The following is a 12,670-nucleotide window of genomic DNA, read 5'->3' on the forward strand; positions in this document are numbered from 1 at the left end:
CTAAAATTAGGGAACCAGGAAGGGGAGGGTCCAAACATATCTGCTGGAAGCGACGGTGCCCGTATTATACCAGGACAACACTTTCCCAGCAAAATTCCACAAACTTCAAAGGTGCCGAGTGTGGACCAAAAGGGGAATAAGTAAAGACCATTTATTAGTGCAACACCAGCCTGTGCAGAAAGGATTGTGTCACAGCATAACACACACCTATGAATTATTGTATTGTTTTTTCTTACCCCACTATACCACCTGACTATGCCCCTTATATACTCCGCCCGCGCTTACATGTAACCCCACGTTATAAACTGAAACACCAGTAAGACTCAAAACAAAAGTACTACAAGCAAAATCCACGCTCCAAAAGCCAAATGGCGGTACCTCCCTTCTGAACCCTACAGTGTACCCAAACAGCAGTTTACTTCCACATATATGGCATCGCCATACCCGGGAGAACCCTTTTAACAATTTTTGGGGTGTGTGTCTCCAGTGGCACAAGCTGGGCGCCACATATTGGCATATCTATTGAAAAACCATTTTCACTCTGGCAGAAATTGGTGTGCACTCGATGTTGCAATCACCTGTGGGATTAATATGCTCACTACACCCCTAGGTAAATACCTTGAGGGGTGTAGTTTCCAAAATGGGGTCACTTCTGGGGGGTTTCCACTGTTTTGGTACCACAGGGACTTTGCAAATGCGACATAGCGACCAGAAACCAATCCAGCAAAATCTGTACTCCAAAAGCCAAATGGCGTTCCCTCCCTTCTGAGCCCTACTCTGTGCCCAAACAGCAGTTTACGACCACATATGTGGTATTGCCGTACACAAGAGAAGTTGCTTTACAAGTGTTGGGGTGCTTTTTTTCATTTATTTGTTGAGAATATTAAACATTTTCAGCTAAAACTACGTCTTATTGAAGAAAAAGGATTTTTTTTATTTTCACTGCCCAATTCTAATAAAATCTATGAAACACCTGTGGGGTCAAAATGCTCACTACATCCCTAGATGAATTCCTCAAGGGGTTTAGTTTTGTGAATGGAGTCACTTTTGGGTAGTTTCCACTGTACTGGTACCTTAGGGGCTTTGCAAAAGTGACATGGTGTCAAGAAACCAATTAATCAAAATCTGTGCTCCAAAAGCCAAATGGCGCTCCTTCTCTTCTGATCCTTGCCGTATGCCCAAACAGCAGTTTATGACCACGAATGGGGTATTGCCGTACTCCAGAGAAGTTGCTTTATAAATGTTGGGGTTCTTTTATTCCTTTATTTGTTGAAAAAATGAAAAATTTTGAGCTAAAGCTACGTCATATTGGAAAAAAATGATTTTTTTTATCTTCACTGCCCAATTCTAATAAAATCTATGAAACCCCTGTGGGTTCAAAATGCTCACTACACCCCTAGATGGATTCTTCAAGGGGTGTAGTTTCCTAAATGGAGTCACTTTTTTGGTGTTTTCACTGTTTTGGCCCCTTAGGGGCTTTGCAAATGTGACGTGTGTTCCGCAAACCATTCCTGCTAAATTTGAGCTCCAAAAAACAAATAGCGCTCTTTCCCTTCTAAGCCCTGCCGTGTGTCCAAACAGCCGTTTATGACCACATGCGGGGTATTGTTTTACTCGGGAGAAATTGCTTTACAAAAGTAGTGGTGCATTTTCTCCTTTTAGTCCTTGTGGAAATTAGAAAAAATTAGCTAAACCTACATTTTCTTTGAAAGAATGTAGACTTCCAATAATTTCTGCAAAAAACCTGCAGGGTCAAAATGCTCACTATACCCCTAGATAATTTCCTCAAGGGGTATAGTTTCCAAAATGGGGTCACTTTAGGGGATTTCCACTCTTTTGGTGCCGCAAGAGCCTTTCAGACCCGACATGGAGCTTAAAATATTTTCTAATAAAAAGGAGGCCCCAAAATCCTCTAGGTGTTCCTTTGTTTCTGAGGCCTGTGCTTCAGTCAATAAGTGCACTAGGGCCACATGTGGGGTATTTATAAAAAGTGCAGAATCTGGGCAATAGATATTGAGTTGCGTTTCTCTGGTAAAACTTTCTGTGTTACAAAAAAAATAGATGGAAAATGAATTTCTGCAAAAAAAAAAAGACATTTGAAAATTTTACATCTACATTGCCTTAATTCCTGTGAAACATCTAAAGGGTTAAGAATCTTTCTAAATGCTGTTTTGAATACTTTGAGGGGTGAAGTTTTTAAAATGGGGTGACTTATCGAGGGTTTCTAATATATAAGGCCCTAAAATCCACTTCACAACTGAACTGGCCCCTGTAAAAATAGCCTTTTGAAATTTTCTTGAAAATGTGAGAAATTGCTGCTAAAGTTCTAAGCCTTGTGATGTCATAGAAAAATAAAAGGATGTTCAAAAAACCATGCCAATCTAAAGTAGACATATGGGTGATGTTAATTAGCAACAATTTTGTGTGGTATTACTATCTGTCTTACAAGCTGATACATATAAATTTAGAAAAATGCAAATTTTTGAAATTTTTCGCTAAATTTTGGTGTTTTTCACAATTAAATACTTAATGTATTGAGCAAATTTTGCCAGTAACATAAAGTCCAATGTGTCACGAGAAAACAATCTCAGAATCGCTTGGATAGGTAAAAGCATTCCGGAGTTATTACAACATAAAGTGACACATAATAGGCTGTGTCCTTAAAGAGGCTCTGTCACCAGATTTTGCAACCCCTATCTGCTATTGCAGCAGATAGGCGCTGCAATGTAGATTACAGTAACGTTTTTATTTTTAAAAAACGAGCATTTTTGGCCAAGTTATGACCATTTTTGTAGTTATGCAAATGAGGCTTGCAAAAGTCCAAGTGGGTGTGTTTAAAAGTAAAAGTCCAACTGGGCGTGTATTATGTGCGTACATCGGGGCGTTTTTAATACTTTTACTAGCTGGGCGCTCTGATGAGAAGTATCATCCACTTCTCTTCACAACGCCCAGCTTCTGGCAGTGCAGACACAGCGTGTTCTCGAGAGATCACGCTGTGACGTCACTCACAGGTCCTGCATCGTGTCAGACGAGCGAGGGCACCGGCACCAGAGGCTACAGATGATTCTGCAGCAGCATCGGCGTTAGCAGGTAAGTCGATGTAGCTACTTACCTGCAAACGCTGATGCTGCTGCAGAATCAACTGTAGCCTCTGGTGCCGGTGTCCTCGCTCGTCTGACACGATGCAGGACCTGTGAGTGACGTCACAGATCTGCACTGCTAGAAGCTGGGCGTTCTGAAGAGAAGTGGATGATACTTCTCATCAGAGCGCCCAGCTAGTAAAAGTATTAAAAACGCCCCGATGTACGCACATAATACACGCCCACTTGGACTTTTACTTTTAAACACACCCACTTGGACTTTTGCAAGCCTCATTTGCATAACTACAAAAATGGTCATAACTTGTCCAAAAATTCTCGTTTTTTAAAAATAAAAACGTTACTGTAATCTACATTGCAGCGCCTATCTGCTGCAATAGCAGATAGGGGTTGCAAAATCTGGTGACAGAGCCTCTTTAAGGCCAAAACAGGCTGTATCCTTAAGGGGTTAAAGATAATGGGGGAGATTTATCAAAACTTGTGCATAGGAAAAGTGGAGAAGTTGCCCATGGCAACAAAACAGGTCACTGCTTGCATTTTCTAAAGGACTTTGAAAAATGAGGGGACGAATCTGACTGGTTACTATGGGCAACAACTCCACTTCACAATGCAATCTTTTCAGAACATAAAATCAATACTAGTTGTCAGAACAAATGTAAAAAACACTGGTTAACTATATACTGTGTGTGTTGTGTGGTACAATGAAAGCTGTTTGAGACCACCGCCAAAAATTGCACTGAAAAATGATCTTTTATAAGGATGATCCTCTCAAAGAAGAGGGAAAATATAACTTTAAGGAAATAGAATATGTAACCAAACAAAACTGCCGCAGATCAGGGCTGGTCTTCTCAAAGAGTTAGTCTTTTGGTCTTTTGAGAGGTTTCACTGTATGTGTAAATTACAAGTAAATATGTGTAACATAAAACAGTAGAAAGCAAAGATTTCTCATAAAAGCATTTATTGCAAAAAGATATATGTATTTCTTCACATCAAGTAATCGCTCAAAGATATATGTAAAAATGACCAAAAAATATAGTCAAGACCTATCGTGTTTTGAATAAAAAGTACAAGATGTTGTAGAACAGTAGTTTCAACCTCTCTATGCGTAAAGGTCTAACATTGTAACTAAGAGACAAGTCTGTTATTCATAGACCTTGAATATTCCGAAATGAAATCCAATGAATAAGAGGCTTACGTAGAGTATTGTATCACAATAATTCTTTTTATACTTTGTTTATCAGAATGAAAAAGAAAATCCAACGAAAACATACAGAAAGTATTTTGGAGATCATGAGCAGTTTACCACATAACAGTTAGGCCCCATGCACACGTCCATAGTTTTCATCTGCAATTACGGATCCATAATTGCGGATAAAATACTGACACATTCATTTTTATTGGCTACGGACACCTTTATATATATTTACGGGCATGTGTCCAGGCCGTAGAAATGAGCCGCAAAAAATAGGACATCTCCTATTTTTCGCATTTACGGACTGTGCTCCTATACTTATTACTGTAAGCATGGTCCGCAAATGCGGGTGCCCCTCTGTGCAGTATTTACTGATCATAAAGTTACACAGAGCTGTCATCTACACACTAAAAAGGGTAGATATTTTCATGAATGATTGACATGATGTGTCATGGTAATATCAATAAGCAAGGCCAGTACACCTTAGATATAACACCAGCTCCGAAGTAAAGGTCTAGGCAATCACTGGGCACATACATGGGAAGCAATGAACTCATTCTACTTTCTGCTGTTATCTCCCTGATCTTACAGGACTTTTTCAAAAGACAACAGAATACAAAAAAAATAACCTTCTGGTTTATATTTTGGATAAAAGATTCACAAAACTGAAAGTTTACTCCAGTGAGAGATAATAGTTGGAATTATAGATTGCACCCTCATCCAGAAAAGGCTCCCAATGTTTTTTTTTTCTTCAGCTACTTTCAAATATGACAGGTGATGTTAAATATTAAAAGGGAAACAAATTTTAAAAGATATGACCGAGTCATATGGATCTTACCCTAGTGTTAGTTACCAGATATACGGTTTTGACCCTAGTGCCATGTTTTAGTAATACTATGACATTTATATTGCCACTAAGGCACACTAGTATTTAGGGCTGCCATCCACTTGGGAGCCATATTCAGGGGGCTCGAGGGGCACATGTAGCTCCTGATGGCCCTGGTTAAGGAACACTGCTCTACAAAGTATATCTGACAGCTGCAACAAAGGGAAATTATGTTCTTAAATCTAAACAATGGTTTAAAGTGATGCCATAGATTAGTTATAATTTCTCCGTAGATTAATATGTAATCATCCTCATCAAGGCATAGAACAAGAACTCTAGGTCCATATTTACTAAGACTTGCGTATCTTACATCAGTCATAGTAAAAGAGATGGTTGGAGTAATTTGTGGCAAATTTATTAAAAGGCGCAGGCCTCTTAATGAATTTGGCACATTTTGCACTGCCCGAGAGGCATGAGAACAAAATGTGGGCCGTTTTCAAGCTTCATACTTAATAAATTTGAATAAAACTTCATCACCGTGAAAATGACATACACTTTTCTTTGACGAGTGAGGAGAAAAAAGGTCACAAATTTTTCTCCGTAGATTAATATGTAATCATCCTCATCAAGGCATAGAACAAGAACTCTAGGTCCATATTTACTAAGACTTGCGTATCTTACATCAGTCATAGTAAAAGAGATGGTTGGAGTAATTTGTGCCAAATTTATTAAAAGGCGCAGGCCTCTTAATGAATTTGGCACATTTTGCACTGCCCGAGAGGCATGAGAACAAAATGTGGGCCGTTTTCAAGCTTCATACGTAATAAATTTGAATAAAACTTCATCACCGTGAAAATGACATACACTTTTCTTTGACGAGTGAAGAGAAAAAAGGTCACAAATTTTTACGCAAATTTGTCCGGCGTTGTAAACTGCGTGATAAATGTGTGACTCTATTTTTAGCTTTCATTTCTCCTACCACACGTGCACATTAATTTAACTGAGCATTTCAGGCAAGTGAACATATGCAAACTGTATTAGAAGAAACTGCACTGTAAATGTATGCTTAAAGACTGTGAATCACGCAAAGTGGTTTCCAACTTCAAGCTTTACTCCTCTGATCTTTAAATGTCTCATAGTCATTTGGTATGGTATCTGAAAAATAGAAAATAGGAAAGATTTTAGCAGTGTTTACCAAATAATTAGCAGTATATAGGGTATTAAAATGATGGATATGATTCACCTAAGTAAATTTAACATAAATTTTTCATCACTTCTAAATGGGTACTATAAAATAATAAAATCATGCTCAGAGGCTACAATTGGAAGGGGGTGGTACATAAGCCGTGCCTTGTTTAATAGTATAGAGCAGTTTTCAAATAATGCCAGGTTTGACCTGGCGATGATTTCTGCCACTTCTCTAATCAAAAATGGCAGAAAAAACGTAAGTGTCTTGCATGGGGTACGATTCTGAAGCCCTGTCCACTTATTCTGACATAAATATGACCATCGACATAAAAGCCATATATTTTACGCCAGTAAAACGGCGTAGGCACATTGAATGCTCTACCACAGTGACTTCCTCCATTCAATGGTTAGAGGCAGAATCAGGACAATGAATATTAGAATATTTCATATCACGACAATTTCAGCCTCACAAACAATTTTCACTAGTGATGTGCCGTGTATGGGCTTTTCTGTTATACAGCCAGGTACACGTATGCGCGGTCCCTGCTGTTTTCTCGCTTGACAAGTGGACAAGAGAGAGAACAGCAGGGACCGCGTTGAAACGTCTATTTCTTCAGTTATTACAATATGTTGAGTTCTCAGTAGCTTTATAAACCTAAGAATTCATGACTTTAATAAACAAATTTTACAGAAGTTAATATAAATTTATGGCTCATTATCTCACCTGTTACATAGTAAAATTTCTAAATTAATATTTTCTGTTTGACAAAAACAAAGGGAAACTCACCATTACAACGATATTTTAGGTTAGACCAAATGATGTTTTCCTGGGAGAAACAAAAAACTCCAAGACGTCCACCCCTCATCGTGGTGTCCAGTATAACCCCAGAATCTGCTACTAATTCTGGACCTTCAAAAAACTTTACCCTGGAAAACAATGCCACCTATGTGATTAAAGTGTAAGCCAAAGTTGCAGGGTGTAGGCTACGTGATAGTCATAAAACAACCTATAACCTGGTGAACAATCTGCCTGGATAGTGCAGTTAAAATGTAATGCTGCCTGCATGTTAGTTTCAGAATGCTCCCCCATCTGAACAGATTGTGTGTGAAAATGTTGGGGTACACCGTTTTTGATGACTTTTTTCCATTTTTATGGGAAAGCGAGATGACCAAAAAATAGCAAATCCTGCATTGTGTATTCTTTTATTTTTTTACTGTGGTGATATTATGTGGAAGTGATATTATATTAGTTATGGATAACGCAATCCCAATTATATTAGTTTTTTTATTGTTTACATTTTTTATGTGAAAGATGTGATTTTTTTTTACTTTTACTTATTTTTATGTTTTATATTTTAACAAATTTTATCAAACTTGTTATAAGACTTTTTTTTAGTCCTCCTTGTGGATTTTATCATCCGATCGATGGATTGCTCATGCAATACAGTACAATAATTATGTATTGCAGTGTATTGCCTTTTTCTGTTCTCTAACAGATGCATTTTTATTGAACTTACATTTACCCACTCGATCATTGAAAGAAAAAATAAATAAATTGGTTGGTCCAATTATATCTGAAGAGATCACTTCTGTCCTATGGTCTATCCCCAATAACAAGGCTGGACTGGGAATAATATTTGGAAGAATAGCAAAACGTCTCCACGCTCATGGTCTCTGTACACTAGAATTGGTGCTGCCCACTTAACCAAACAGTACTTTAACCCTGATCTATTAGCTGGTCAGAGTAAAAAGCTGTACTGCTATCATTCCTAATCTAAACATTTACCCGAAGGGCACATTCAGGCGTGGCGGAACTCCACTGCGGAAAGACCGCAGTGGAAATCCGCAGCAGCCTTTTTTTCTTTGGTTTCTATAGTTTTTTTTAGCTAACTTAGTTTAGACGTTGCGGAAAATAACAGTGCAGAATTTATGCTGCGGTGTGGAATTTACACTCCACAGCATGCATAGTCTGTTGCGGAGAAGCAGCGGATTTTCACTGCAGATTTCAGCCTTTGCAATGCAAAGGCTTAAATCTGCGGCAAATCTGCTGTGATATCTGCCACGTCTACATTAACTGTCAAATGTGCAAATTTTGCTACAGATTCGTTGTGTAATTGCTGCGAATTTGAAGCAAAATCTACAGCAGAAATTGTCCGTTATGTCTGAACATGACCTAATTAGAGTATAGTTTAAAATTGCTATTTAAGCAGCTTCATATATACACTGATCAGCCATAACTTTAAAACCACAAGCAAAAACTATATAAAGTAAACATCTGTTGGAGCAGCAACAAGAAAGGATTAAACAAGAATATTATTTTCAATAGGCAAGGGTGTGCTTGACATATTTTGGTATTCACATTACACCAGATGTCGAACAAATGTTAAAGGTGGATTCACACACAACAGATTTTGTTTCAGAAATTTCTGTGACTGAAAATCACTTTTTTATTCATATGATTGGAACTTGCAGAAATCCATCTGCTTGTTACAGAAACAACCACATTCAGCTACTTGGAACCGATTTTCAGTCACAGAACTTTCTGCAACACAATCTGCCGTGTGTAAATCCATCCAAAGGCCTTGTTCACACAGTGCAGATTTGCTGCAGATTTTGCATGCATTTTTCTAAACCAAAACCAGAATTTGGTCCAGGAGCAGACTTATAAGGCCTTTCTTTATATATTTCTTCTGTTTAGGTTCCGTTCCTGGTTTTGGCTTAAAAAATACATTGAAAATCTGCAGCAATTCTGCACTGTGCAAACAAGGCCCAAATGTGAACTCTGTGAAACCCCTATGAAAGTAACCGCTGGGTTAAGTAGTTTACCCTGTGTCATTCGGACTATGAGAATGAAATAAAGAATTAATGATTCTTTTTGTGTACATGGTCTGTAAAACCCCCAGGAAAGTTTAAAGTTCAGTTTAACTTGTTTTATTTCCAAAGCTGGGGGCACAGGACGTTTTCCGACAGGCTCCCTCTTTGTTTAATCAACATGTATGTATATACCATAAGTGATCTTAAACCTAATTGGTTAATCTACCTCTGCAATGAGGCTATACTTGTAATCAGGTGTGTTTTCTATTAGCTTTTGTATGTTCTCTCTTTGGCATCCTGTCCTGTATAAATAAATGGCACAGGGCATCATACTACAGAGAATGCCTCATGAGATACTGAAATACTTGTCTGTTTGAATCTCTCCGATGCATCATTATCTGATTTGAGCTCCGAGGCTGGATTCTTAGGGTATGTGCACACACACTAATTACGTCCGTAATTGACGGACGTATTTCGGCCGGATGTCCCTAACCGAACTCAGTGCAGGGAGCCGGGCTCCTAGCATCATAGTTATGTACGATGCTAGGAGTCCCTGCCTCTCTGCAGGACAACTGTCCCGTACTGTAATCATGTTTTCAGTACGGGACAGTTGTCCTGCAGCGAGGCAGGGACTCCTAGCATCGTACATAACTATTATGCTAGGAGCCCGGCTCCCTGCACTGAGTTCGGTCCGGGACTTGCGGCCAAAATACGTCCGTCAATTACGGACGTAATTAGTGTGTGTGCACATACCCTTAGAGTACCTTTAGCTCTGCCACAACCATGCTATGCTGACATTTCATTGGCGCTGAAATCTGGGACCCAAAACGGGCCCGTTTAACCAGATGCGGAAGAATCAGTGAAACTACAAACCCACGGTAAATAAGAACCCTTGATTCTTACAAACAGTTTCACCCATCGCTCGTGCCTGTGGCATTAGCCGGTGGACTGTCCCAAGCTGGGTCCAGACTCCAGCCTGCAGAACAGTATGAATGTGACAGCCTGTGATCACAATTTGCTTCTTCTCACCCTTGACAGTGTGTGTCTGCATTTGTCTTCTTTGGAGGTAGTTTTTATCTGTTTGTACTGTGTTTGATGATAATTATCTATGGAGACCAGAGAAAAGGAAAAGGACTGGCTAGAAAGTGACATTAATTCCAAGTTATTGGAACTGGTAGTAGAAGAACTCCAAAAGGGTAGTTCTTCAAGTAAACACTGCCTGGGGGATGGTGGTCATATAGTGGTTGATATAGTGGCCAGTAGAGATATCCTACCACCTTGCTGTTTTAGAGAGACTGAAAAGACTATAAAAAGTACAGACTAGAATAGAATTACCAGTTCTGGGAGCTGGTAATAAGAAGAACTTCAAATGGGTAGTTCTTCAAGTAAACCCCGTCCGAGGGATGGTGGACATCTAGCAATTGATATTAGTTGCCAGTAGAGAAGGAAAGAAGGTGGTAGAAGGTTGTGACATAATGTTAAAATGAGCAGGAATGTCAAAGGGAGGTTGTTTAGCTCATTCAAGATGGAAAACATTCATAGAACAAGAATGAAAAGCAGAGCTTTGTCAGTGAATGTTGAAGAAGGTGGTTACAAGGAAGTTGTTATGAATAATATGTGTATGCAGGCATAGATTTTGACAAGAAGAGTGGCTGTACTAGTGATGATGAAAACTAATACAGCAAGGCACATTTCAGTGAGTAATGTGCATTATGATGAGAAGTATGATTTAGACATGTATATAGTGTGTGTGTCAAAGACGCATCTGGGGAGCAGACTGGTGCAAATGAGAATGGACTGACAAATGTGGGAAATCTCTTCCCAATGTAAGGAAAACAAAACTATAGAAAACAAAGGAAAAGTGTAGTAAAGCTTACCAATTGAGCAGGTATTGCATGTCTGATGGGCTGGGAGACCAAGTGGCCACAGTATAAGATGGATTTTAGATCTATACTGGATGCTCTCTCACTCCTAGAATTAGCTGTACTGCATAATGTGTGACGTTTGTCTCGATTCAGATTGAGAAGATTTTGTGTATCTACTGAACTATTTGAACTGTTAGTTATTTTAGAGTGTGTAAAAAAGCCCTAGAATACTGAACAAGAGTACAAGGCTGTGTATAGGCTGGCTTTTTAACGTACCTTATCAATAAGGTTTAAATAACTAAGTTAGCTGTGTAAAGTTAGGTTTTAGAATTATAAATACAGCAGAGTCGAAGTTTCTTTCAGCATTTTATCTTGCCGAGACTCATAGTTCTACAAAAATGGGTCTGAGAGGAGGGGGTGGGGAGGCAAGAGGCAGCTGATTAGAGTATGTGGGATTGTCAGAAGGAATGTGAACGGTAATTGTGTCTTATGTCCACACACTGCTGTTCTTCGTGCCACCCTCAGAAACACACAATACTGAAAGGTGCTCTCTCTTGTGACTGAAGGACTAAGCTATTGATATTGTTTCAACTATGATCTCATCATGGTCCTACACGCTGAAATACTACAACAAGCTCAGACCCAGTATTCGTCTGCATGTAAGATAGATTACAAATGTGGACTGCTGGAAATGCAGCCCCAGGGATGAGGTGTCTTCATCACTGGTGGCTCTAGACTAGACTCACTAAGTATGATGTCTTCCTCCTTGCATTTTCACATGTTATTATCTAACGTTGTAGTGTCTTGAAACCAGCTACATTGCTTCAGCTGGTTCAAAATGAATTTGAGGAAGAGAATTAAAATACAGATAGAACATACAGATATTGAAAATTCTGACTCTCCCCATGATTGCTTAAAATTAATAAAGGGTAAGACATGGGGTCTTGAAAACATATGTACAGACCCAATTCCTAATGCATATCTTGAGTGTTTTATAGGTTGATCCAGATATCATCAAGATACAAAATTGGATATGCCGTGGTAACCACCAATGCCTTAATGAAATGGTGTATAGGTATGTGTACCTGAGGTGCTTGAAAGGGACAGAGGTACACATTTATTTTGTCAGGAGAAAGTCACTTTTCTAGGCCATTGCATATCCCAGAAGGCAAAACATTTGTCCTCAGATAGAGTGGTAGCAATACGAGACACTCCTGTCCCAGCCACTCCCAGACAACTCCGTGCTTTTCTGGGACTGGTGGGATACTGTAGGGAGTGGATACCAGGGGCATCCAGCTTCCTACAGCCCCTGTATGACTGTCTACCCCTCGAGCCATTCCAATTGCCGGATGAGGCTCTCACATGTTTTCACTGATTAGTCTTACTACTGCAAGAAGCTCCTGCTTTAGGATTACCCAATTATGAGCTTCCATTCTATATGTTTTGCCATGAAAATGGGGGCCACGCACATGGCGTCCTCACGCAAAAGCATGGAGGCAAACAGAGACTCAAACTTACCTATCTGTGAGATTGGACGCAATGATCTGAGGTGCGCCTTCCTGTGTACAAGCCGTAGCAGTTGTCTTGAAGTTAGTCCAGAAAGCAGTGAATTTTGTATTGGTGTATTGTACACCCTCTAATACTCATGATCCCTCATAGCGTCAATGCTATCCTGCACCAGGTCCAG

General features: G+C 39.3%; 1 protein-coding gene across 1 annotated transcript in view; it reads right to left on the bottom strand.

Annotated features, from left to right (window-relative positions):
• Nucleotides 1-4,098: 4,098 nt before the first annotated feature.
• COMP (cartilage oligomeric matrix protein) overlaps nt 4,099-12,670 on the bottom strand; it is a 188,456-nt gene continuing 179,884 nt past the window's right edge. Inside the window, exons 18-19 of the mRNA XM_075854768.1 lie at nt 7,092-7,231; nt 4,099-6,271 (exon numbers count right to left, since the gene is read on the bottom strand). Coding sequence (XP_075710883.1) covers nt 6,219-6,271; nt 7,092-7,231 — 193 coding nt within the window. The 3' untranslated portion in view covers nt 4,099-6,218. The remainder of the gene's footprint in view (nt 6,272-7,091; nt 7,232-12,670) is intronic.

This window comes from Rhinoderma darwinii, chromosome 1 (genome assembly GCF_050947455.1).
Source record: "Rhinoderma darwinii isolate aRhiDar2 chromosome 1, aRhiDar2.hap1, whole genome shotgun sequence".
Lineage (NCBI taxonomy): Eukaryota > Metazoa > Chordata > Amphibia > Anura > Rhinodermatidae > Rhinoderma > Rhinoderma darwinii.